We start from the raw sequence: 27,276 nt of genomic DNA on the forward strand, positions 1-27,276 counted from the left end.
CCGGTGAATGCGGTAAGCAATGAAATCCACATTTTGTGCTTCATTTGAGGGGGAAAGACATGGATTAGGTCAATTTTGTTGGTGCAATATTGCTTCCAAGATATAGACTTTCATAATTGTGACCTTAGTTTAAACACAATACAATGTGTTAAAAAAATGGAAGGAAAAAAAGTGGATTTGAGTATTGACCCTCTAGCCCTGGCACTGAAGTGTTCTTCTTTTTTGGACTGGTATGTATATGTGATCAATGCAGTCCCACCGCATCGTACTGTGGAAGGTGGAAATAAAATGTGAATATGTGTATGTCTGTGTGAACCAGGTAGACCATCGAGGGCAGGTTAGGAAAACCAGGATAAATGGAGAAAGCTAAATTGAAAAAGAAGCTGCAATAGTTTTATTTGAGATTAAGAGACATGGAGTGGGGGAAGGAAGAGCGAGACATGAGGTGGAATCAAAAGTATGCAGCCTTGGTAGTTGGTACCCCTGGCACTAGGCAACCCTGTCAGTGGGCTGCTATGTAAAACTCTAGGGCTCGCACTTTTTTTTTACAAATTTTACATTTAATATATGCATGGTATGTAATAATTTTGAGTTTTTCCTTGTTTTTTTAGACTGGAAAACTCGATCCCCATCATCCGAGAGTCTGCGGGCACAAGGGCAACGTCCTGGACATAAAGTGGAACCCTTTCGATGACTTTGTAATAGCCTCATGCTCCGAGGATGCCACGGTAAGGCGCTAGATCACTGGAGCCCTTGTGTTTCGGCTGTGAACATTGAACACGTAGCTAACTGCGGGCGGACCTTCCATAAGCACATTTATAGAACGTTTGCGTCAGTAGTCTTCAGGGAAGGCGACTGGTTTGCTGAATATCTCAGCATGTGATCTAGGAGGAGAGGGAGTGGAACATCTGTCATCCAAAAGCCTGGCCGAGTTTGCCTGCAATACAGTACAGTGACATTCAAGAGCACGTTCTTTGACAACATTTAAGTTAGCCTAATAATAAATGTTGCTGTGTACAATTTGGCAACTGTTAACAAAGGCAATTAAAGAAGAAATTGTACACTTTCTTGAAAAACCATAATGTACTGCTGAAGCCGCAATCTTTTCATACTACTAGCGAATTAATTAACTTTGGGAGGTAAATAGGTCAATAAATGGAATGGCAGTCTGGGTGGAAATATAACCTAAGCTAATAACTAAAACGAATAGAGGGGCCGTAAAAGGGAGACGTGACCTTAAAACTCCCATCAAGGGGCTATATATAAAAAATTAACAGTCAGTTACCAACAGACGTTGCACATACAAGGATAGCAAAAGTATAATTGAGTGCAAAAGCACATAGAAACGAGCAACATCTTAAACAATGTACTGAAACCTTGCAAAGCCACTGTCAGGGTCCTAGTGTGAAAGCCCAAAACAGGAAAAAAGACCAAAAACATGATATAAAAGTCAAAAAGTAAATAAAAATATAAAAAAATAAAACCAATCCAAAACAAAATAAATACACACAAAGATAACAGACGGGCATCCTTCTGCACCACGGGGCCAAAAACTCTATGAGAGCTTCACGTATGTGAGGGTGTCACCAATTCTCAAGGGGATATGTACATATTGAGAGATTTCATTGTTCTCCACGGAGTTACACAACCGCTCCACACAGGCAAACAGAGCATACACCAGACTTTCTGTTTTCAAATCTGCACCTATCCAAAGTGTTTTTAGGCGAATGCGGTGACTACAATGCAGTGAACCACTTTTAGGATCAGAGCAGTGGTGTTCATCTATGACAATGAAGTTCACGTCAATCTTTATCAGGGCAGTTTCAATTCCTTACATGAGTAGATGATTTAATCTTCTAGACTCTACTGCTCTCTCTAGACTTACCTCTCTTTTACAAAGATAGAGGAAGTATGAAGTAAGCGCCTGGATAGCAGGGGTCGCAGGCCACGCTTGTATTCCTTTAGATATTGGTGTTGAAAGCCAGTTTTAACAAGGAATTATCCTCTTTAAGACCAATACCTTCTCTTGAGGACAGACACCTTTATGTGGCTCTTGGTGTCCGAAGCAAGTGTGAGGCTGCCCAACAGGGTTCTCCTGGATATTTTGATCTTAAATTGCATCTTATCACTTCATCCAATTTTATAGAGCCAGAGATGGAGTGAGTGGATTACAATGCACGTGAGATAATTGAGTACAGGTTAGATTGAGTTTTCAGGATTTTTGTTGTGTTTGATTTAAAGACAATTACCAGGTACTCGATATTGGAAGGTTTCTAGGTTAGTGAGTGTTCTAAAATATTGAGAAATGATTTTGAAGCTGTCAGTTTACTCCCAGTACTAATGCAGCCTCCAAGTACCTTTTAACTGCTGAAAGATAGAGCACCCTGTGTTATATTGAACAGCTGATTTGACTCAAGCACAAAGAGAGCAGCATCCTCTGTAGGCCATCAAACAACATATTCTTACCAAATGTCATCAGGCAGAATGTGTACTTCTCAAACTTTCAGGTGAAAAGCCTTACAGAATAAACGTAATGATACTAAGATGGCTGGAGGCTTTAAGACAACTATTCTTGTTATATTTACATTTCCTATTGTTTTCTTTTTTGCAAGGTAAAAATCTGGGAAATTCCAAAGCATTTCCTGTCCAAAAGTATCACGACTGCTGCAAAAGAGCTCCTAGGTCATTCTCGAAGGGTTGGACTCATCGAGTGGCACCCCACCGCAAGCAACATTCTCTTCAGCACTGGTTATGACTACAAGGTAAAGGAATCCTTTTCTCAGAACTAAACACGTTTTCCATTCCGTTTTACGAAAACCTCTCAATATTATCTCATTTAATGTATGATGTCAGCACAGAGTACATGCTCACCTTTGTGTTTAGACTCACCCTGGTGACTGCTTTACAGGAAAAGGACATCCAGCGCCAATGTAATGTTTGTAATATTAGCCTTTCAACTGTTAGCTTGTGCATGATTTTGGGACTATCACTGTGTGAAGTCATAAAAGGTTCATGATCAACTTCTATCAACATTTTTCACAGTGCATCAAAAAGAATACAGAAATTAAATACAGGAGAATAAGTACTTTCCTTACATGTCTGTTAATAACATATCAGTGTCTGTTTTAATATCTTTGTGTCGGTATTAACATTATGTATTGTCCATACATCAACTAGCCTAATGGGTTACCACATATTTCCACAACATGTCTGAGAACAAATACCAAAGTTTGAGGACATCAGTCAAAGGAACATCCTCCATATCGCAAAATCTAGACGTGGCTTAAATGTCTTGGTAACAATGCTATTAAATTAGGGCATCATCAGAGTCAAAGGGAATAGGAATTATGTAATGTGTATAAATAAATATTTAGCATCTATAATCATCTACCTTTCCACTTCTTTACACGCTCTCCACAATAAATTGTATTTCAACATAATTAAAGCAGGTACTCTGCACTGGGCATTGCATCTCATCTACTACCTTGTCAATTGTCTTTGGGGTATATTATCAAGGGGTTTTATCTCCGCTTTTTTGGCTTTATAAGCCAAGAAAGCGGAGATAAAATTATCTCCCTATTACCAAGCTGTCGCTAACACCAGTTAGCGACAGCTAATAGGAGATAGCGACCATCATGGGCCCCACTTTGCATGTCAGTGATATTTATCACTAATGATATGCAAAGTGGGCGTGCCAAGATGTTAGCGACTGGAAACAGTCGCTAACATCGCTATCTCCTATTACCAACTTTTGGAGATATTTGCGCTAAGGGCGAATATCTCCAAAAGCTAACACCTGCCCTGAGCAGTTCTTAGCCATGTTATCCAATGGGAGGTGGATAACATGGCTAAGAGCATTTGCTCGATAATGCATGAATATCGCTGACTTTTCAGCGATATTCATGCATTGCGGGCGTTTTTTATCGCATTTGCGATAAACCTTGCTAATAGCAAGGTTTATCTGCGATAAAAATCGCCGATGTGCGGCGATAATTTTTGTCTCTAAACAAGTTAGAGACAAAAATTATCGCTAGTTGTTGATAATATACCCCTTTGTCTATTCAAGACAACAAAAATAATCCTCCTCTCCTAGACAGTGCCGCTCAGCAGGCAAATCTTAGAAACTAAGAGCCATATTTATCCAATGGCTATCAATAGACAATTGGTTGCTGTCCTGTAGTATGAAAATAGGTCTTCACATCTATAAACTAGGGAGGCGAGTGTCACTGTGCTACCCTGTACCTCAGAACTGTAACCTGTTAAAACCAATCAATCTCATGCGTTGCTATGGTGTGACCTGCATTCTGTTTACAATTGTAAAACTGCATCAAAATGAATTTAGAATAGACAACTCTTTCTGCAAGAAGTAGTCCTGGAACCAATGAGCATCAGACGGATGTATGATGTTACAATGCATGCTTTTACCACGCATGCTGTTACAACGCAGATTTTACAACGCATACCATTACAACGCATAGTGCTTTGGGGTGCTGGGCAGTGAATAGTTTAATTTACTATTCCAACTCCAGTCCCCGTGGACACTAGGGAAGGTGTTGGATAGTAAATTAAATCTATTCCCTATCCTAGAGCGCCCCCCCAGCGCAATGCGTTGTAATGGTTTTCGTTGAAAAACCTGCGTTGTAATAGCACTGCGTGGTAAAAGTTGCGTTGTAAAGGATGTTTCCCCATCCGACAATGCTTGATTCGTGCTCCAATTCCATATCTCTCTAACTATGAGGTTCTCAATCAGCCTAGAATGGACAAGAGATGTCTTTCTTTTTTAAAAAAAAATTATTAAACAACTCCAAATATTGCTCACAAGGTAATAGAAATATACATATATATCGGTATCAAGTATTTAAAAAGCCTTCATCATTCATAAAATTAATTAGAGTAAGCGATTCCTTACTTTTGTTAACACATACCAGGACGACTAGAATGTATATATTAATATAAATAGGAACAATTCATCTTTAAACATTTCTTACATCCCTACTCCAGGCAGCAATTGGAGACCAAATCTTAATACCATGTATTCTAGAATTTCTTCCTCTAGCCGCATATATGGCTTTTTCTTGTTTTATAGATCCCAAAAAAGTGAGTTATCCACATTTGAAAACTTGGGGAACCCGCGTCCTTCCAGCGGGCCGCCAGTATTATTCTGTAAACTGCTGTACCTAGGAATATACATGCTTCCTCTTCCGTGCTAAGCCCAAGAGTATTATCAAAACCAAGAACAAAAAGTGTGGGTGATTCTGCCACTTTATGGCCAAACACTTCCTCCCAGAATTCTGATAAAAATTTTTTCAATGTTGTTAATTTAACCCCTTTGGCGCTGATGACGGAACCGCTCCGTCATCAGCGTCGGTTGAGCTGTGCTGATAACGGAGCGGTTCCATCATGGCCCGCCCAGCTCGATAGAGCGCTCATGCGCGGCGCGAATTCCGCGCCTGCGCTGAGGGTTCTATTGAGCGGGGCGGGTCGTGACGGAACCGCTCCGTCACGAGCACAGCTCAACCGACGCTGGTGACGGAGCGGTTCCGTCACCAGCATGCGGCTGCCGCGCGGCCGCCCCAAACCCTTAGCACTGCGGCGGAATAGCCGCCGTGGTGAAGGTGTTAACACATTCATAAAACATGTGTACAAGGGTGGCAGGACCTACTCCACATCTTGGACACTCATCGTTTATTCTTTTACCCCATGCATGTAACTTAGCGGGAGTGAAATATAAATCATAGATAGTTTTGTATAACTGGGCTTTTAAATTGGAAGATAGGAGTAATCGCGATGTTAACAGCAGACACATATCAATATCTACATTGGGATTAACAAGTTTACCCGCCCATGATGTCTCTATATGTTCCAAATCATCTTTAAGTCTTTTCAAAAGCAAATCATAGAATGTTCCAATTCTTGTCGAGCTTTTACCCATATTATCAAAGAAAGGAATATTCTCAAGTGTAATTCTAGGAATTTTAAAATTAAGAATAGTATAAACTTGAATGAACTTAAAATAATCAATATTAGGGATAGCAAAGTTTGTCTGGAGGTTCAGAAATCTAGTATCTGAATCACCACCCAAGAAGTCCCAAACTGTGGTAATCCCCATACTTTCCCATTTTTTAGCAAAATCATCATTAGCTTGTATTGGCAATAAGGAGGAGTGCCACAATGGAGTATATCTGTTGAATGTTGGAATTGCCATGTTTCTAGAAGCCTTCTTCCATATTTTCCAAGCACTTGTAATGATTTTAAACTTAACTTTTTTATAATAATTTGGTTCTAATTGTCTCAGCAAAAAACCTTGTGCTTTTTTCCCAATTGCTAATTCATAAATAGATGGTATTTCACAGCTCTGTGTGCTCTCAGTGGGTGATGTAGTATTAAATAACGGTGCCATTTGATGGAGAAGAGCAGCCCAAAGGTATAACATCATACTAGGAATTGCTAAGCCACCCCTATATTGAGGTAAAGATAGGTATTTCATAGCCCTCCTGATTTTTCCGTATTGCCAAACAAACTTAGACATTTGTGATTCAATGGATTTGATGATATTATCCTCTACAATTAGAGGGATAGCTCGAAACAAGTATTGTAGCCTGGGCAGTATATTCATTTTTAAGAAGGTTCCCCTACCAATGATTGACAGATGTAGGCTATTATCCCTAGTAAGATCCTTTATTATGACCCTCCTTAGGGGTTCGTAGTTTAGATTATTATTATCTTCAACCTTTGGAGATACACATATTCCAAGATATGTGGCTTTATCTGCTTTTCTAGTATCTACATACTCAATATTATCGGTGCATAGAACCACAGTTTTGTCTCGATTAAGCGAGTATCCAGAATAGTGGCCAAACGACTGGTTAATGATTTCTATTTCTGCAATTGCCTCAGCGGGGTTTGGTGTTACTATTGCCACATCATCGGCGTAAGCGAGTATCTTAGTTTCATATGCACCGATGATAATTGGTTTGATTTCCCAGAATCGTATTAATTTAAAAATCAGAGGGTTAATGTACATGGCAAACAATATCAGGGAGCAGGGACATCCCTGCCTTGTACCTCTTGATATATTAATTGAGCTGGATTCAATACCCATCACATGAAGCTTGGCCCTTGGGTCTTGATACATTGCTTTGATTGATTTCGCAAAGCCGGGCCCAAAATTATTGAGCTCCAGCACTCCCCATAAAAAATCCCCTGACACTCGATCGAAAGCTTTCTCAGCGTCAAGGAGGATCATCGATATCCGGCCCCCAGTGCCGCACATGATATCAAAAAGGGAGATGACTCTACGGGTATGATCCGTTGTGCCCTTGCCGGGAATGAACCCATGTTGCCAGGGGGAGACCAGATGTTCGATGACCCCCCCCCCCAAGCCGATTAGCCAAGATCATTGCGTAGAGCTTCCAATCAGAGTTAATCAATGAGATTGGGCGGTATGATGATGGAAGCTCAGTAGGTTTGCCCTTTTTAGGGAAAATTGTAGTGTAGCTCCTATTTTCCCAATAGGCTCTGCGCATTGGAATAGTACCTACAGCAGTAAAGGCCTAGGCCAGACGTTAACTAGGTCTACTACTGTCGATACTAGACTTAATTTTGGGGTTTGCCAGCTAAGCTCACAGTTCGCTAGAAACTTTCTCGAATGTTCAAGGAAGGAATTAACTCCCCTGATTAGACAAGAAGGGATTTAGTTTCTGACAACCATAGAACATGACAACTTTGCTCTCCCCTAATCAAGAGTCAATCTCAAGAGTCGTGTGAGCACAAGGCAATTATTTTACTCAGTCAGTACGTGCATTCTTAGTCTCATCAGAATGTAGAGAAAAGGAAGAGACGGGCGTGTTCAATAAAAGATGTTATTTATTGATCAGTCTCTTTTCTCGTACAAGAGAAATGGATCGATATTATTGCAATACTTATAGTTAAGTAAAGTGCATACGTTAAAAGCAATAGTACAAAATAATACTGTAAAAACATTGATATGGTTTCTGAGCCATATGATGTTTAAAATGATTAAAATATATTTACATACACATATACATTTGACTAAACGCACTCAACTGGTGTTTCTAAATACGCCTACCCCGTGTACCTGACCTAAGTCTAATGCGTGGGCGGGAATAGAAAGTTACAGTTTAAGTTAAGTTTGTTTTTGCCAAGTGAATAACTAAAGAATTCTCTAGGAGGGGTTATTCAGTTCTGTACCTGGAAGTTAGGATGGATGAGGAATGGTATCTCTTTCTCTGCTCTCGATATTCCAGGCTGCCTGCGAGGGCTACCCGGAAGCGCCGGTGCTGGGTCTCTCGGCTTGAGATAGCAGCGCGTCTCTCAGCGCGTCAGGAAGGCGGGGCTGCTGCCTGCGGGGTCTGCTTCTGCTCTCGGCTTCGGCAAGTATGGCTGCTCCGTCTTGTCACCACGCGTGTGTTTGCATAGGGCAAGGTCGGCAATATTTATACCTTAAAGGTGCCGAGATTGACGTAAGGATGGACATAGGTACGTCAATAAAGATGTCATACGACTTGCTCGTTAGCACATTCTTTACTAAAGTTCTCTGTGAAATCAAAACAATGGCCGCACGGATTATCCAGGTTGTCATAGGTTTGATTTGTTATGAGAACGTCGTATGCCTTATCAGGGGCTGGAGGAATGTCGCTTGTCTAATTAGATCTCAAGCGTTATGACCTAATCAGATAACACGTTCCTGTGCCGTAGTGTGACTGCGTCAGATAACGGTATCTGCATCATGGGGGTTTTCTTGCCTCATGGGCTGACTGTTAGTTAACTTGATAGTTAGTTTAACCAGAATAGGGTCAGGAATAGGGGGACTGATTCAGAACCTATAGAAATACACGACACCCACTCCACGCTAACTATGGTCATATCTACTAAACTATGCATAGTATAACATAGTACAACATACTATAGAGTATAGTGTATACCTTACCACCCCAAAATACATAAATGCATTTCGAAATTTTCAAATATACTGAAAAATTGCAGTCATATATATTGTATGCACTTAAGCTATGAATTAAATGCAAAAGTAAACACGCATTTTATGCATTATTGCTTGTTGGTATATGAGAAATACACATGAAATGGCTCTTAATATGGCTATACAGAAAAAAAGTCGAAACCATTTCATCACATAAAATATATTGTGAACATACCAGCGGGCAGCTAAAGTCTATATAAAGTCTATAAAGTATCTAAAAAAATAGAAATCTTAGTTCTCTAGGAATAGTTTCTTACTTTAAGCAGAAGATCAGTGTCCCGGGAAAAAATATATAGAAAAATATTTTAGGGGCTTGCTGAAAAAAGTTGCTGTCCGTGAACTGGATTGTAATTGTTCATGTGACTTTATTGTTAAAGTTGAAGGCCGAATTCAGGGAACGCCGTGTGCGAGTTTACTCAAAAGTCTCTATTTCTGTTCCGGAGAGAACATCATATCATTCAGGCTTTCGAAAAAACTGTCAACAGCTTCATGGGAAAGTTCCTCTAAGTCGGAAATAGGGGTAACCATGCATTCGTGCGCATGATTGTCTCCATTGACATTCTGATTTGCATTGCTGACAGAAGGTCGTACCTGTTCGATGCTGCTTTCATCTTGAACTTCACTACTCTTCAATCGCAGTGGTGAAGATTCCAGGAATGCCGTCATCAGAATTGGCAGCCTTTGAGGGCAGCACAGTGCGTGAACCTTGGTAGGAACCAACAGTGTATCTGCATCCACCGGCGCATCCGATTGTAGCGTCAGACAGGTGTCTAACACGCATTCTTCTCCGCATAGCAGACACCTTAGTACAGGTAAAACACACCTTTGCCACATTGGTCGAAATGATAGAAACCAAGTCATGTTCAGGTCTCTAAGCCGGGAGAGTCCCAGGATTTTTGATATCCGGTCCCGGTATCCAATGGCTAGGATCGTTTCTTCCATTGTCGTCAGAGTTTGGTCTGTGACATGGGTTGCCATAACGAAAAATAAGGACTAGGAATAGGATTCCTGCAATTAGTCCCAGGATCAGGGGAAGTCCGCCAAAAATCGAATGGACGAAATCTGGAAAAATACCCAGTATGGCTTTGAATGGTGTTAATGCCATCGAAAATACTGTCTTAAATACCTTTGAGACCCCAGTGGTATCAGAAATATTTAAGATTTCGCTCAGGATTTCCGCGAAATGTACGGGGGAATTGGTTGATAATAATGTATGTATCTCTGCAGTCGTCCTTGCGACTTGTAGATCATACGTTTCTTTTGATGACGTGAGCCTTGTAGGCGTCTGAAGAAGCACTGTTTTCATTCTGCTTAAAGTGTCTATTCGAATAGAAGTAATTTTCAAACTGGGCCATGCCCTCGCCTCCCTGTCTGGAAAGGAGCTGGGGAACAAAGAACGTCCACAGCACTTGACCTTCGCTGTTGTAGTTACTAGATAAGGAGTCCCGGGCATAAGACTGCAACATCTGCGGTCTACAATAAGAATGTAACTCCCATTATAGAGTCTTTGAAAGAATGGTTCTATTTCAGTTGCAGGTGCGCCTTGCTGGTGACATGAAAGGTTGTATGAATTCCCTTCACAGGCTCCGTGCAAACTAATACCGTTACATAGAAGCGTGCCGCTTAGTGACATAGCACAATTGTTGCCACTAAGAAACACTTTCTGTCCTTTATTACTGACACATGCATGTGAATAGGGCAGGTTCCATGTTGTTTTAAGGTACCCCTTTCCCAATTTCTCGTACATGCCAGCCTGTATATATTTTTGGCAGTATTGAAACCTGAAGGTTGAGATTGGAATATTTATGATTCCGTGGATTATCCATTCACTGACAGGTCGTTCTGACATTGTCATTGGTAATCTTTCTAGTTTTTCAATGCTCAAGATTGTATAATCAGCACCCTTCTGCGCCATACCGATTTGTCTATCAGTAAGGTTAAAGATTTGGAATAGTGACGTTGTGTTGATTAAACGCCAAGGCACGTAGCCTGAACGCAGATTTTGTAACGTCCAGCCAAGCTGTACAATAGAACGCAATTGTGACTGACCATGTTGTAATAACAGTAAGTCTTGCGATAATATATCGATTGCTGAAGACACAATGCTGTCCAATGAAAAAATTCTGGAGGACAGAGTCATTAACCCATTGTCCACTACAGAAAGTGATTTTTCCAAATTAATACGGTCAATTTCCCGTATTCTTTCTGCTGTCTCAATTTGAGTAACCTTCCAGGCCTCATTGTATGCTGCATATACAGAGGCTGCTATGAAACGCTTTTGACGCTGTTTGCGTGGTCCCATTATGAAATCACGCAAGTCAGCACCATCAGTAAGTAAAGTTAGGTGTTGCTTAATTTCAGGCAGTGTGGAAGTTTGTAGCCATTGAAGGCATAATTTGCCCACACTGTAGGTTGTTATTATCCCTGGGTGATGTCTTTGGGGATATCTAGGGTCTGGCCTGGTCATTTTGAAACCCTGTGTTTTATTCAGGAATCTATCTTGACAGTTATTTGTATCTGTGGGCCAGATCAACCATTGTTTCCAATCAGGATGTGTTCTGTTTTGGTTAAGTATATGGTTTATGTCTATTTCTTCATCTGTATCAGAGTTATTGCTAAACATTGTTGGCTTTGGAATAGACAGGTTATTTAAATCTTTGATTTTGGCTAAGCCAAGACAGGTGGTTTGTTGAACAGTGTCATTTAAAAATATCATTTGTTCTGGGATCATGCAGGCTCTAAACAAAGCTTCTATACCCTGTACTTGCCATTCTTTTGTACCCCAAACACTTTTCAAATCAACATTTTTGTCCCAATAATTAAATCCAAAAGTATTCATTTGTTCAAAGAATAAGTCAGAATAAATCAATTTTGTGTTGGTTATCATGGTTTTGGTCCCTGTCTTGTTTGACAATTTAAAATAAAATGTTTCCGCATTACTTGTGTTAAAACCTGAAAAATATGAATATTTGCCATACACGGTTCTTGAGCTCCCTTTTGGAGGTGTAGCACAATGTTCCCATTGATTAAAATTTAAAACATTTCTAGGTTGTGCAGATTTATGCAAGAAATGGTTACCATAATGGTTATAGCAGTACATGCTGTCATAATTTGTAGAACCCTGCAAATAATCATGTTTTGTAAATTTAGCAGACATTACTAAGTCAGACATCATATTGTTAATACTTTCAAAGTCCCAATCATCAGCAAATGAGTTTGGTTTTGCAAAGTCACTCAAAGAGATCTTAATTTGGTGTGGATATTTCAGGATCTCGACCGGACCATAAATTTCATAGTCAGTGTTGTCCCAGGCTACCCCACCAGGTATTGGAATTGCTGTAAAATTGGCTGAAGAAAGTTCTGAAGAAAGTTCTCGTTTCTCGACGTGTGAAGATGTGTGTGGTTTGAGGACCAAGTTGATGTTCTGACTTGCTGTGTCCATTTTAGCATATTTTCCCTCAATGAAGCGTCCCAAGGTAAATACCATGATGAGCCAAAGTATGAGGATAAATGCACCAAAACCCACCCAAAATTCAATCCATGGAGAAATCAGATATGTTTCTTTTAGTTGTTTCAAAAGTTCCTTTGCTTTGTCTTTAAAGGATTTTGGTGATGGCTGTGTCTTTTGTTCACTGAAGCCGTCAGAGGAATCATCGAAGTTGATGAAGTAACCAGATGCAGTTCTATCAATTGTTCCAATTGGTTCAGGATTTTTGTTTCTTGCATTTTCACTTGGTACTTCTGTATAGATTGGTGTGTCTCTGCTAAATGTCTTTATTTGGGTTTTCAGAGGTCTTAGTTCTATTGCATTGTTGCATAGTCCTTGTTGTTCTTCTGTTGGCGTTTCGAATGTGATGAGCCTCTTTGATAGGACCTCTGTACTGGTAGCAAACCTTGGTGTTCTGCTACTTATTGGGAGTCCACTTGGCCTACCGTTGGTTATCGGCCACATGTTGTGGTTTTACCAGGTCGATGGATACAACTCGGTTCTCCTTTTTTCCAGCAAGTGGCGGTAGTACAACTGATCTTGTCCCGTTGACAGACAATACAGGAACTGCTTTTCTGTAAGAAGGCCCAAATTCCTTCTTTACCGCGATCTTCTCCCTGACTAGATCCCCGACTTTTGGAATCCAGACAGGTCTTGCTGGGACAGGTGGTGAATCTTCAGTGGTCGTTGGCTGTTGTTTCAACTGTATGTTGCTCAGGTCTTTTCTTGTTTTGTTTAAGTCCTGCAAAATAGCCAAACGGTCTTTGACATCAAAGCTTTTTTCTGTTACCACTGAAGTCTGACTATCAAGGTCAGAGATCAACATCCTAGTTCCGAATAATAATTCGTACGGACTGAATCCCTTCAGAGAATTTCTTGGCAAGTTATTTAGACTACGTTGGACACTTATTAGATGTTTGACCCACCCAGCTCCCGAACCTAATATCCTTTCTATTATAGATTGCTTTCTGTCTTGGTTTTTTCTTTACACCATCCCATACCCTCAGGAAGGAAGTGAGAAGATTCCCGCTGGGCTGTGCTCATTTGGCCATTCTTTCCCCCCCCCAGGCTGGATTGCCTGAGAAAAAGAAAAAAATGGTCGAACGTAGCATGCTCTTAGCGTATATGCCATTTAGACTCGCAAATCTTGTATAACAGTCCGGACGTCAGCCGAGTGCTGTTGATCTATATTATAAGTGGAAACTAGCCTGTATATGTTAATCGCAAGCCATTCTTTTTGTTGGTAATATTATCCGCCTTGCTACGACGAGGTATTAAACTGCTTCTCTCCCCACTGCGATCTCTGTTGCAGTTTGGGCAGTTTTTTACAAACATGGTGTAGCGCAGGCTCATGCCTGGCCACCAGTACCGTGATTGTAATTCTTCCAGAGAATCTTTTAATTTATGGTGTCTGAGACCCTCGCCCATGTGTGCGTCTGCGATTAACAAGTTTCTCCTGTCCATGTTTGGAATCACTCTATCCCCCACTCCAGGGATTCGAGCAAAAGGAATGGAGTTTGCATCTATGATGTATGTGTAATTGAGTGGATAGTTGATCGGTAACGCTGAGCAGTCGCCTTTTGATGACGTTTTCACCGCCAGCAATGTTTCGCCGTCAATGTATTTTAATGTACGCTTTTTTCGATCTACGGGAGCCGGTTTACTGGCTGCCGCTGCGGCTGTTTCAGCCAATGAATTCCCTACAACGTGAACGCCATCACGCTGGTGACTCAGTGAGTGTGTCACGTGAGTCTTTGGTAGTTCTTTTTTCAAAAGAGCTACCTGTTCCCAGAGCAGTCTCTGCTTTATTGGTGCATCCGTCTCATCTTTGTAACCGTTCTGAATCCAGGTCTGCAAATCCTTGTTATATGCTTTGACGCAGAAATATGAATCTGACACTATAAGTGTCGGGAATTCGCGATCCGCATTATCTAGCGCCATTTTCAAAGCTAATATTTCAGTTTGTAGTTCTGAATTAGTTTCTACTGAGTGTGATTTTGTTAATAGAGGTCTTAGTTTACCTCCGTGCCACACTTCTTTTGTAATCTCACATGTGGGATTGTATGCATGTTCTCCCCAAACTGAGGGTTGAGCATGTCCGTCTGTATATATTACACAGGCGTAATGTCGTAGAGGCAGAATGTCGATTGGCAGAGGATACGTCTTTTCATATTTTAAATTTTTTAATTCTTCTAGTTCTTAAAAGACTGTCAACCAGGCAATACTTGATAATTCATATCCTCCGTACTGGATTTTCAGATGGGCAATTCTGGATTTTTTGAAGTTGAATTTGTAACCCTCTGCAGCGAAACCAAGTATTATGGTGTTCACTCTTTTCAAGTGAGTCTCCAAGTCATCATCTGTTAAGTAAATGTCATCGACATAAGATAATGCTTCATCATCATATAGTTGTAGTAATTCTGTTACTCTTGCTGAGAATACCCCCGGGCTGTTCTTGTACCCCTGGGCTAACCAACAGAATTGTTTTTGAGTGCCATTTACTGAGAATGCAGTTAAATATCTGCTCTCTGGTGCTATGTTTTGACAAAAGAATCCGTTGGAGATGTCCAAGGTTGTTTTGTATTTTTTGCGCACTATGTTATTCATTAGTGCAGAACTGTGTGAGTTTTGCACTGCAAAAGTTTTGCAACATGTGTTAAGGTGTCGGTAATCCAAAACTAGACGGTACGAATTGTCTGGTTTGGAGACCGGAAACAAAGGATTGTTCATTTGTGAGGTGCAAGTTTCAATCACCCCCTGGTATTCTAGCTGATCTAGTATTTCATTTACTTGTTTTTTAGCTTCTTGCTTAATTGGGTACTGCCTTTGTGCAGTAGGTTGTGATTTTAACTGGATTTTGTGAGGAGGAGAATCCTCATCCCATCCTACATGATTTTTATATAAAGCAGGTGCTAAGGCCACTGCCCACTTTCTAGCAAGTGTATATTTTTTATGAATCGGTATTTGATTCGAGAAGGCAGGCATAATTACTTCTTCGCCATGAGGGCACTCCCTGACAAACTCTGGTGGCCAGTCTTTTTCAGCTAGAAGTATGTCATAACCCTTTGAGAGGTTATCCCAAAATAGTCCCCTTATTTTCCTAGTCTTATCTCCCTCTATACGTAATGTTATCTCGTATATTTTGTGGGGCTTGCTAACTCTGGTATCTGCAGTTTCCACTTGAAGATATTCATTCGTGTCCACTGTCTCCAGATGATCCATCAGGACTTTGCGAGCTATGCTCACCTCTGCTGCGCTGTCTAGCATTGTCTGAGCCCATTCTCCGTTTTTCAGTTGTGTCCTCAGTATTCTCGGCATTGTTAACTACCTTGATACTGGCTACCTTCTTTTTGGGAAATTGTAATTTCTTTTTCAGTTGAGCAGGTTCCTTGTCTTTGGACTTGGCGTGCTCTTCTGATCGTCCTCTTCTTTCCGATTTCTGCGAGGAAGTCTGAAAAGATTGAGAGGGACGTGTATCAATGTCTTGATATCTATCAGGTTTTTTAATATTATCCCTATTTCTAAGGTTATATCTATTCCCAGAGGGTTCACTCTGAGGTGACCTTTGTCTCGGGTTTGGAGATTTCTCTCTTCGCCTAGGAGACCTTCCTCTGGACTGGAATTTCTTTTCTTTAGGATTGGATTGTTTGTTTCCATCCCAGTTCTTTTTTGGTGAATTATTATTATTAAAAAATATTTTTTCTGGACTTGTAGTCAGTTGCGGTTTTACTGGTATTCCACCTAGACTATCTCTGCCTAGTTCTTCATAGGATTTTTCTATGATTCTGGCAATTTCAGCTGGTTGGTCTGCTATATCTGTCTCTTTTAACCTCTGGCGGATCGCCACGTTTGCTGCTTCACCCTTTATGTTGGCTAGTAATATAGCCGAGACCTGCTTGAAGTCTTTTAGTAATTTCATACCAAGAGTTAAAGCAGGTTCTGGACCGTATTCATCTTGAATTTGTTTTAGCACATCTGGTATTACCGAAATGGATGGAACACCGTGCGTTTTTGTGTAGATGGAAGCAAAGACTGTACCCCAAGTGTCACAGTCCTCAATGTGTGGTGCGATTCCCATTGGGAGACATATAGTCAGAATTCTGTGTTTTTCTAATGGGGTGGTGTCAGGAAACACCGCCTCTATTTGGGTAATTTTCTGTGCCAACCAGAATGGTATCTGTTCCCGTTTAGCTGGAACTTTACCTAGGCAGGATTGGATGTTCTGTGGTGTAATTTTATTTGTGTTCCCCTGGTGAGGGGTCAGCTGTGGAAGTTTAATCGCTGGCTGAATTGTTGAAGTCCGCATTACATACTGAACTAATTGTCTGTGAATTTTTAGTAGTTGTTTTAGCTGTATTAACAGCTCTGCTGCAGGCATTCTTTCGATGTCTGGATATGGTGTGTATCCGGCTAGGACCGGCCACGTTGCTCCTGGTCTTCCTAAAGGACCGAGCCTTGTAATGTGATTATTATGTTTTAGGGCGCCATCAAATAAGAGCAAATGCTCTTGGAATTTGAGTGGTACTTCCACTTCCTCGAAAGGAGTGTACTCATTAGGAGGTTCCTCTACTTTGTAATAGTGGAAGTACTTTGTTATAGTATTAGCTGCTGGAAAATGTATCCATGTATAGTATACCTCTGTCTGCCGATATTCGTGTGCCTCGATTACGAATATGACTGTGCCACCTCTAGGTGTCAGTCCATTTTCTATAAGTTTTAAGGTTATAGATCTCCTTTTGGCGACCGGAATGAGTATTATATCCGCGTCTGCTGCTTGCATGGTAGCATCAGCATCTGCTATTTCAGTAGCTAATCTAGTAACCTCTCGTTCTTCATCGCTGTCCATTTTGCTGACAGGATGGTATTATGTTTATTTGCAGATCAGGTTTCTTTATGGAAACAGAGATTAGATGCACAATATTTTGGAACTGTTTTATCCTTCAACGTTGACTAGACCAAGAACCATACATAGGAGTTCCCTCCTGCGAGGTTTTGGAGGATATTATAACCTTTCACCCACTCCAGACGTCTTTGGAGTATTTGGGAAAAGGGGTCTGAGTGAGAAAGCACGACTGAGTTACTCTAAATGTCTTACGTTAGTTTTATCGCCCTTTCCAAACGCGTTGGGCGCCATGTAGTGTAGCTCCTATTTTCCCAATAGGCTCTGCGCATTGGAATAGTACCTACAGCAGTAAAGGCCTAGGCCAGACGTTAACTAGGTCTACTACTGTCGATACTAGACTTAATTTTTGGGTTTGCCAGCTAAGCTCAGAGTTCGCTAGAAACTTTCTCGAATGTTCAAGGAAGGAATTAACTCCCCTGATTAGACAAGAAGGGATTTAGTTTCTGACAACCATAGAACATGACAACTTTGCTCTCCCCTAATCAAGAGTCAATCTCAAGAGTCGTGTGAGCACAAGGCAATTATTTTACTCAGTCAGTACGTGCATTCTTAGTCTCATCAGAATGTAGAGAAAAGGAAGAGACGGGCGTGTTCAATAAAAGATGTTATTTATTGATCAGTCTCTTTTCTCGTACAAGAGAAATGGATCGATATTATTGCAATACTTATAGTTAAGTAAAGTGCATACGTTAAAAGCAATAGTACAAAATAATACTGTAAAAACATTGATATGGTTTCTGAGCCATATGATGTTTAAAATGATTAAAATATATTTACATACACATATACATTTGACTAAACGCACTCAACTGGTGTTTCTAAATACGCCTACCCCGTGTACCTGACCTAAGTCTAATGCGTGGGCGGGAATAGAAAGTTACAGTTTAAGTTAAGTTTGTTTTTGCCAAGTGAATAACTAAAGAATTCTCTAGGAGGGGTTATTCAGTTCTGTACCTGGAAGTTAGGATGGATGAGGAATGGTATCTCTTTCTCTGCTCTCGATATTCCAGGCTGCCTGCGAGGGCTACCCGGAAGCGCCGGTGCTGGGTCTCTCGGCTTGAGATAGCAGCGCGTCTCTCAGCGCGTCAGGAAGGCGGGGCTGCTGCCTGCGGGGTCTGCTTCTGCTCTCGGCTTCGGCAAGTATGGCTGCTCCGTCTTGTCACCACGCGTGTGTTTGCATAGGGCAAGGTCGGCAATATTTATACCTTAAAGGTGCCGAGATTGACGTAAGGATGGACATAGGTACGTCAATAAAGATGTCATACGACTTGCTCGTTAGCACATTCTTTACTAAAGTTCTCTGTGAAATCAAAACAATGGCCGCACGGATTATCCAGGTTGTCATAGGTTTGATTTGTTATGAGAACGTCGTATGCCTTATCAGGGGCTGGAGGAATGTCGCTTGTCTAATTAGATCTCAAGCGTTATGACCTAATCAGATAACACGTTCCTGTGCCGTAGTGTGACTGCGTCAGATAACGGTATCTGCATCATGGGGGTTTTCTTGCCTCATGGGCTGACTGTTAGTTAACTTGATAGTTAGTTTAACCAGAATAGGGTCAGGAATAGGGGGACTGATTCAGAACCTATAGAAATACACGACAAAATAATTATGTTAGTTTCCTTCCATGATTCTGGCGGGATACCGCTCCACTGTATCCCAACAAACAGATCTAATAAAAAAGGTATTATTTGCCCTCCTAGTAGTCTATATAATTCTAGAGGAGTTTTATCGGGACCTGCAGCCTTCCCTGAGGCCAGACCGGATAAGGCCAATTGCAACTCGGTGACCGTGATCTCTTTTTCCAGATCTTCTCTAGTTATAGTGTCAATGGCCCTACTCAGCCTGGTGTCAGTTAGAAATTCCCTTAGATATTCTCTGATTTCATTCAAGTCAGTTATGCCATCGCTTTGATAGAGCTTTTGATAATCCTGCCGAAATACTTTAACAATATCTCCGGGTTTGTATATTCCTGACCTTCTAACTTAATAGCGGTGATCGTATTATAGGAAATCTTCTGACGAGTACGCAGAGACAGCTGCTTGCCCACCCTCCCCCCATTTTCATAGGTATTATTTTGGTGTGACTGAAAGGTTTCTGCTGCTTTCTGGGTAAGTCCATTATTAAGCTCTGTTTTAAGAACCAACATTCGAGGCATGGTTTGTCCCCCGTCTTCGCCCCGAGCTATTGATGCGGTATGTTCTTCTTCTGCTCTAGCCAGCTCTTGCATCAACAGGTAGATAGCCTTGTCTTGTTGTTTTTTGCGTCTAGCCACATAGCTAATTGTCTCTCCCCTGAGGGCGGCTTTAAAGCAGTCCCACACAACCCCCCTAGATGCACTAAATTGATTACTATCCGTCTTGACCACATCATCGGGAAGACGATCTGCATATTATATTTTTCTGCAAGGCGTACCAAAGACCTAGGAAACTACTGGCTTGTCACTCTTCTTAAAAATTAGGGGTTTAAATTCACCTCCCTGCCTATAGGATTCTAAAAACTGACCTCTCACCCCCCATTGTGTTCGCGGTATCTAAATTCCTGACTGCGACGTGGCACATCCGCACCCGCTCCTTGAAACAAGAGCAAGCAATGGGATAAATGAATTGTTCTAATGAATTGTAATGTACAGTCTATGAAATTATTACTTTTTTAATGTATCTTTTAATGATTATGGGTGGATATCATCTGCTTGTTTTAACTGTATACTTGTTTGCACATCTTTTATGATCTAAAATTGATCAAAATAAAGATTGAAACTGAACTGAACTGATTACTATCAAAGAATCCCTGTGTCCAAGCAGTTATATAGTTTATATAGTCTCTGTTAACCAAGAGTTTTCTATCAAATGTCCAGTTTGAATGCAGCCTGTTGAAGTTAGCTATATTGATTGTAAGGATCAATGAATTGTGATCAGAGATTGTCTTCTGGCATTTAATAATTTCTGCTTGAGTAGAGTGATCTCTTGTTATTAATATATAGTCAATTCTTACAAATTTATCATGGGGGTGTGAAAAATATGTATACCCGGGATCAGATTGATTTTTAACATCCCAAATATCTATAAGATCATGACTATCACTAAGTTGGCTAATAGCTCTAAATACCTTCGGCTTGCGGCCTGTATATATATCCTGCCTCTGCCTTCTACAAGTGGACCCCAGCGAGATATTAAAGTCACCACAGAATATGAGCTTTCTTGGCCAGGAGGCAAACTCTAATTCTAAATCTTCAAATATTTGTGGGTCATCTTGATTTGACCCATAAACTGAGCAGATAGTGATACCCAGTTCGAGTTCTATAATAGCCCACCTTTCATGAGTGTCCACTGCCTTAAGTGTGGCTTGTCCAAAGGAACTTTTAGCTAAAATGGCTACCCCACGAGTATTCGATGTTTGTGTAGTAGAGGCAAGCAGATTGTATACCACAACTTTTAATAGGTCCCTTTTTATCCCCAGGCAGGTGAGTCTCTTGGAGGCAGATTATATCAAAAGAGTTTTGTCAAATCATTTCATATAACCGGGCCCTCTTACCCCTGTCATCAAGTCCAGCCACATTCCAAGAACATAACTTTATTTTCCCCATTACAGCTTGCTTGTTAAATTCCAAGGGATCTGTAATCCTCTCAATTTTACAAATATTTCCAGCATCTTGATCTTTTGCATATCTTCTAACAATTTTATCCATTTAATTATTTTCTTATTTTTAGTATTGGAGTTGTTTTTTTTAGTTTTACCCCCTGTCTTCCCACCACCACTCCCCCCTCTCCAAACCCTCCTCCCTACTTCCCCCGACACACGAAGTGAGGCATTCAGACTCCATTAGAGTCTAACAATTTTATCCATTTAATTATTTTCTTATTTTTAGTATTGGAGTTGTTTTTTTTAGTTTTACCCCCTGTCTTCCCACCACCACTCCCCCCTCTCCAAACCCTCCTCCCTACTTCCCCCGACACACGAAGTGAGGCATTCAGACTCCATTAGAGTCTGTTTGTGATGTATATGCGTCATATGACCAGTGCTCAATCTAATCTATCAACTACATGAACAAACAGATAAAGTGAAACTACATATTTTACACCTACAAATACCGAATTGCACTAATCCCCTGTATGATCCCATTCTTAATCTCTTCACCACTCACTCCTGAGGCACAGCCGGGAGCACAACCTGTACTTGCATTTTTAAAAATATTGAGAGTCACTATATTTGTTGTATTTTAAACTTACCTCACTCTTTTCCTGACATTCTCAGGACATAGCTTGTTCCTCATTAGCTCGCGCAGTGGATTTTAGCGCTGCCGCGGACTCGAGAATCTGACACACTTCTTGCCGCCATTACCGGCGTTCCTCGAGGCCACCCCCCCCCTATCGCCGTTCCACCCTTCCTATTTATCATGTGCATTTTCCGGATGCGCAGCGGACGGGCGCAGCGGGCGCGCCAAAGGCAAGCCCGTCTACGCACGTCATCGCCAAGACATCGCCTCTCGCCTGTCCCCCTGGCCAAGCTCTACGAGATCTACTCCACTATGATAGGGAACTTCTTGTCGCCCTGAACCCTGGCCAGAGCTGTGAGGAGATATCAGGCCACCTCGGACAGACATGCCTACAATGTAAGTCCTGTCATTTTGCCACTCCCAGCCCCTGCCTATCTGGGATCGGATTAGGTTCGCCCAATTATACCCCTCTCACCGTTCTCCAACTGAACGTCAGGTCCCTCGCTAAACATCACTTAGAGGTAAATGCTCTCCTACTTGATGAGACCCCTGACATCCTCTTTTTATGTGAAACCTGGCTCCGTGATAACATGACCAGTATAACTAACCAGAGGGCTACTTAATGAAGACTCTAAATAGAGACGCTAGAGGTGGTGGCATAGCAGTCATCTATAAAAAACAATATAGCTGCTCTTTCACTAAGGAAGATTTTTGGGGCTGTGAAAGTGCTCAATTCAAGATCACAACGGGCCCTCACTTCGCCCTGTCTGGGCTCTACATCTACCGACCCCCTGGACCTGCTTCAAAGTTCATCGAAGCTCTCCTTGAGGTGGCAAACTCCTTAGTGGTGGGCTCGGCCAATTTCACTATATTAGGAGATCTCAACCTCCACTTTGACTCAACTCAAGACCCTACCATCAAAAACCTCCTGGCTGATTTTGCAGCCTTACAATTAAATTCCTTAATCCAAGCTGCCACACACTCGGCTGGGCATGTTTTAGACCCTGTCTTTACCAACATCTCGGAGGTCAGGACAGAAGTGCCCAAACCCTTGGGATGGACGGACCACTATCTAATCAAAATTACCATGATGGTTAGGGAAACGTTCAACAAAGACGAGCCAACTCGACGCCTAAAGAGGCCGCGGCACAAACTTTTACCCAACGACCTCCACGCCACTCTAGGAGAATTCCAGCATGAGGCAAATATGGATATTGACATGACATACGCTGCTTACCATGACTGGATTACCAGAGGACTAGATGCCCTCATCTCAGCCAAATGGACTAAGGGGCGTAGCTCCCCCTCCAACCCTTGGTGCAATGATACGCTGAAATCCATGCGAAAAGAATGTAAAAAAGCCGAGCGAATCTGGAGAAAGGATTACAGTGACAGGAGTAAAGCTTCTTATTTAGCCTCACAAAAACTTTATCATAAAGCTATTTGCTCCGCACGCGCCTCCTTTTACGCAGAAGCGATCAACTCTAGCCCAAACCCCGCCAAAGTCATTTATAAACTGGTGCAAGAACTACAGAATAATATAACCCCAGCCTCCAGTATTACCTCTGCGCAGCAGTGTGAGGACCTTGCCATTTTCTTCCTAGAAAAAGTTCAAAAAATTTACAGATCATTCCCACAGCACTCCTCTGACCTGCCTAACTCCACTAATTCCACTACTGATGGCACGACGCTGACGCTCATACCAGAAATCTCCTATGAGGACCTAACTAAACTCTGCAGGAAGGTTAAGTCTGGCTCCCCAGCAGACCCAATGAGGCCAGCCCAATTTATTCAATCTTTAGAATTCTTTCTACCTTCCCTGGCCCATATACTCAACCTTTCCTTTTCCTCGGCTAGTGTCCCGGCGGTTTGGAAACAAGCCTGGGTCTCCCCCATCATTAAAAAACCCACCTTAGACCCCTCCAAACTGGAAAACGTCGGACCCATCTCGTTGCTCCCATGGCTGTCTAAACTTGCAGAGGCTCATGTAAACAACGTTCTGTCCCAACACATGGACCATAATAACATCCTGGACCCATCTCAAAACGGGTTCCGGCCGGGCCATAGCACCGAGTCTGCCCTCCTGTCCTCGACTGAACATCTCCGGACAATCCTCGATGCCGGCCAGAGTGCTGCGCTGATCTTACTAGCTCTCAGCGCAGCCTTTGATATGGTTTCTCATAACATTCTGTTAAACCGTCTGGCGACAGTTGGGATTACCGGTCTTGCCCTAGAATGGTTCCGCTCATTCCTGAGGGACAGATCCTTCCGGGTGTCAGCCCCCCGTTTCTCTCCCAATCCCACTCCATCGGCCAAGGAGTCCCTCAGGGCTCTGCACTTAGCCCATCCCTCTTTAATCTATATGTTCAGCCACTTGCGGCAGTGACTAAAGAGTGGGACCTAACGCTGGTGTCATATACAGATGACACGCAGCTGGTCATCACTCTTACCGTAGGCCCGTCCACCTCGGCCTCGAGATTTAGGGATGGCCTGGCAGTCGTAGCCCAGTGGATGACGGACAACTACCTGCAGCTTAATGCAGGAAAGACAGAGGTGCTGCTCCTCTGGAAGAATTCCAGCTATTGGAACGAACACTGGTGGCCCTCGTCGTTGGGCACCATTCCACCACCTAAAACCTTGGTAAAAAACCTGGGCGTCTGGATGGACTCCTCGCTTAGTTTCCAGAGCCACACAAAAAAAGTGGCTGCTACTTGTGTGGGTATGCTGAGGAGCCTCAACCCGATACTCGGTTTCTTTGACTCTAAAGTCCGCCAACTCATTATTCAATCCTCTATCCTCTCCCGTCTAGACTACGCCAATGTCTTACTGTTGGGCGCCAACAAAGTGGAGATAGCGCGATTACAGCGCGTACAGAACTCTGCGGCAAGAGCCTTGCTTGGTCTTCCCCGCAGATGCTCGGTCCGGGCCGCCATCCGAAATCTGCACTGGCTGCCCATTGAATCTCGTATTCAGTTCAAAACCCTTATCATGACATTCAAGATCCTCAAATTCGGCTGTCCAGAACTTCCGCACCCGCTTCTTACATCTTACGAGCCACTACGCAATTTACGCTCTTCAGGCCAGCTCCTTCCGTACAAAGCTTTGCCGAATCGGCGGCCGCTCCTTTAGGGTTTTGGGAGCCAAGCTCTGGAACTCCTTGCCACTGAACATTCGCTCTTTGGAGGACCTGTCTGCTTTCCGGAAAGCTATTAAGACCCATCTGTTCCCCTCTCCTTAGGATTCCCTGTCTCCCTCCTCTCATCTCTTTGTACAGCCCTGATTCTGGTTCTTTAGCGCCGGGACGCCTCTTCGCTGGGGCAGCTGTTGCGCTTTACCAAAATGTTAACATAACATAACATAACTATACATTATACGTTTATCCATATTTTCAGCACTTGCTAGATTTATTTTAGCCCATCAAGGTATTATTTAGCTTTGATTTCAGAGAGAAAGAACTTAGTTTGACCCCCGTAAATCACTTTAAGCCGAGCAGGGTTATTGAGATAAACCTGTGCTTTTTTTTTTTTGGAATGGCTTAATTAGCTGACATAGCCTCCACCCCCTTTCGACGGTGGAATGGCAAAAATGGGGGCGCTCAAAATAAGAAATCCCACCTCTAGCACTCTTAGCTTCAGGCCTAGCTTTCTCAAAAATTGCCTGGCGGAGGAGGAAATTGCCCAAAAAAACAAGAATGGCCCGGGGATATCCCCCAGGTTTCGCTGGTTGTTTTAGGGTGAGGGGTACACGATGCGAGTCCTGAACTTTTGTGGCCCAGTTCCAGCCAGAGAGTTCCGTCAAAGAGTCACGAAGAAGATCCACCACAATATCCTCCCCCTCTGCCGCCTCAGGCACCCCTAGAATGCGAAGTTATTTCTACGCTGGCGGTTTTCGAAGTCCTCTAGCTTCCATCTGACATCTGCCAGCTCAGCCTCGTGGGATTCGACCCGCTCCTGGTTCACAGCAATCTCAGATTCGTTGGAAACAATTCTGGATTCCAGATCGGTCATTCGATCCCCAAATCTGTTGACGGTTCAGGTCAATTTGCGCACTACCCCTTGCACCTTTCGTAGGGCTGCCTGAGCATTACGCCCATCTTGAGATGTCTCTTCGCGGTGTGCAGCGATGGCTTGGAGCACAGTGTCAAGGGTTGGCGTTGATGGATTTAAATATGCTGGGCGGTCTGGGTGCTGCGGTAAGCTTGTCGAACCAGATGGACTAGCAAGCTGAGTAGACGGAGTATAATCCCAGGCCAATTCTGCTGCCCCATGATGGCTTTTTTTGCGTTTCAACACAGTTTTTGGTTTGACCCCAGGATTTTCAGCTTTTTCATCACTGACCCTTTCATCAGTCAGACAAGACTCTGTATCATCAGACCATTCAAGTTCATCCAAAAAAGAAAAAAAAACACTGGGGTCCTTATCTGGTTCAATGTCATTACTTTCTATGTTATTCCGATTAAGCACAATAGTCTTATCGATATTGACCGCTGTCTTGGGGTCAACTAGGCTTCCTTGAGGCGTTAGAGGCTTATGAGCATACCCACCCCAAGCATCTTGCTGATTGGCTTCTCCAGCTCCAGCCCTATTGTCAATGCAGGGCCTCCCCCCATCATCTCCCATGTTAATATTAATGTTAATATCAGACTCTGCCATCGTAGGGAGCAATGGAGGAGACAAACCGTCTCTATCCCCGAGATCACCATCACACTGGGCCCTTGTGCTCAATTTCGGTGCCAAACAGCTATTCTCTAAGGGCTCAGTGATTCGGGGACTCCAGGGGTGCCAGACACATTGGGGACATCGGCCGATGTAGCCCTAGTGTCAGGGTGTTCATCCAGTAACAACGCAGCGACAGCCAGTTCGGCCGAGTCTCCTGCTTTGCTCTTCCCTCCATGACCCGGAAGGAGTTTAGCAGGTGCTCTCCGCAGCAGGTCCGCCACAGATGGGCCGGTTACACTCCCCTTCCTGGCTGAAGACCCTCCGTGCTTCTGTGTTTTGGAGCCCAGGGCTGTCTCCTCTGTGACCCCTCCACCTTGGTTGCCTGCCGGCTCAACAGTCTCTCGTTGTACTAGCCTCGCCGCTCTCGCTTTGACTGCAGCCGCTGCGTTCTTAGGAGCCATGGCAGCGTCAGCTTCCCCTTCGGCGCTTGCAAAAAGGTATGCTCCGATTCCTGTTCCTTCTTGTGCTTTAAGATTCTTGGGTGTCCATAGGTACCGAAGTACCGCGAGGCCAATCAGAGTGCCTAGGGTTAGTAACTGACTTCTAACCGGCTTGATTTCTTCAGAGAAGTGCTCCGCAACCATCTCCTCTCCTCCACACCTTCCGACTCTGTTTATTACTTCTTTGTGTAACTCAGATTTTTCGGCGCCGTATTCTCACCATGCTCCAGCTATGTATTTAGTTGATTATCGGTACATGTATCAGCACAATTTGCATTACTGCTCCTGAAAGCACTGGTCCGTGCGCACTGTGGTCTCACACAACTGCCATCTAGCCTGATAGTGCATTCAATTTGGATACTGAAACAAAGCCACAGCTGCAAAGAAACCAAGAGATGTCTTTCATTGTAGTCATGCAGCACTGTCGTCTTCAGTTTTGGTGCTGTTTGTAGGCTTTTGCCAGATAATCTGTGACACTTTTACATGCACTTGCATATCTTCAAAGGTTCT

General features: G+C 42.7%; 1 protein-coding gene across 2 annotated transcripts in view; it reads left to right on the top strand.

The window, feature by feature from the left end:
* LOC144818695 (coronin-2A-like) overlaps positions 1 to 27,276 on the top strand; it is a 993,991-nt gene that overhangs the window by 340,857 nt on the left and 625,858 nt on the right. For both annotated transcript variants that reach the window (XM_078676349.1, XM_078676350.1), the window contains 2 exons: positions 612 to 728; positions 2,613 to 2,762. In XM_078676349.1, coding sequence (XP_078532475.1) covers positions 612 to 728; positions 2,613 to 2,762 — 267 coding nt within the window. The remainder of the gene's footprint in view (positions 1 to 611; positions 729 to 2,612; positions 2,763 to 27,276) is intronic.

Source organism: Lissotriton helveticus, chromosome 2_1, assembly GCF_964261635.1.
Source record: "Lissotriton helveticus chromosome 2_1, aLisHel1.1, whole genome shotgun sequence".
Classification (NCBI taxonomy): Eukaryota; Metazoa; Chordata; class Amphibia; order Caudata; family Salamandridae; genus Lissotriton; species Lissotriton helveticus.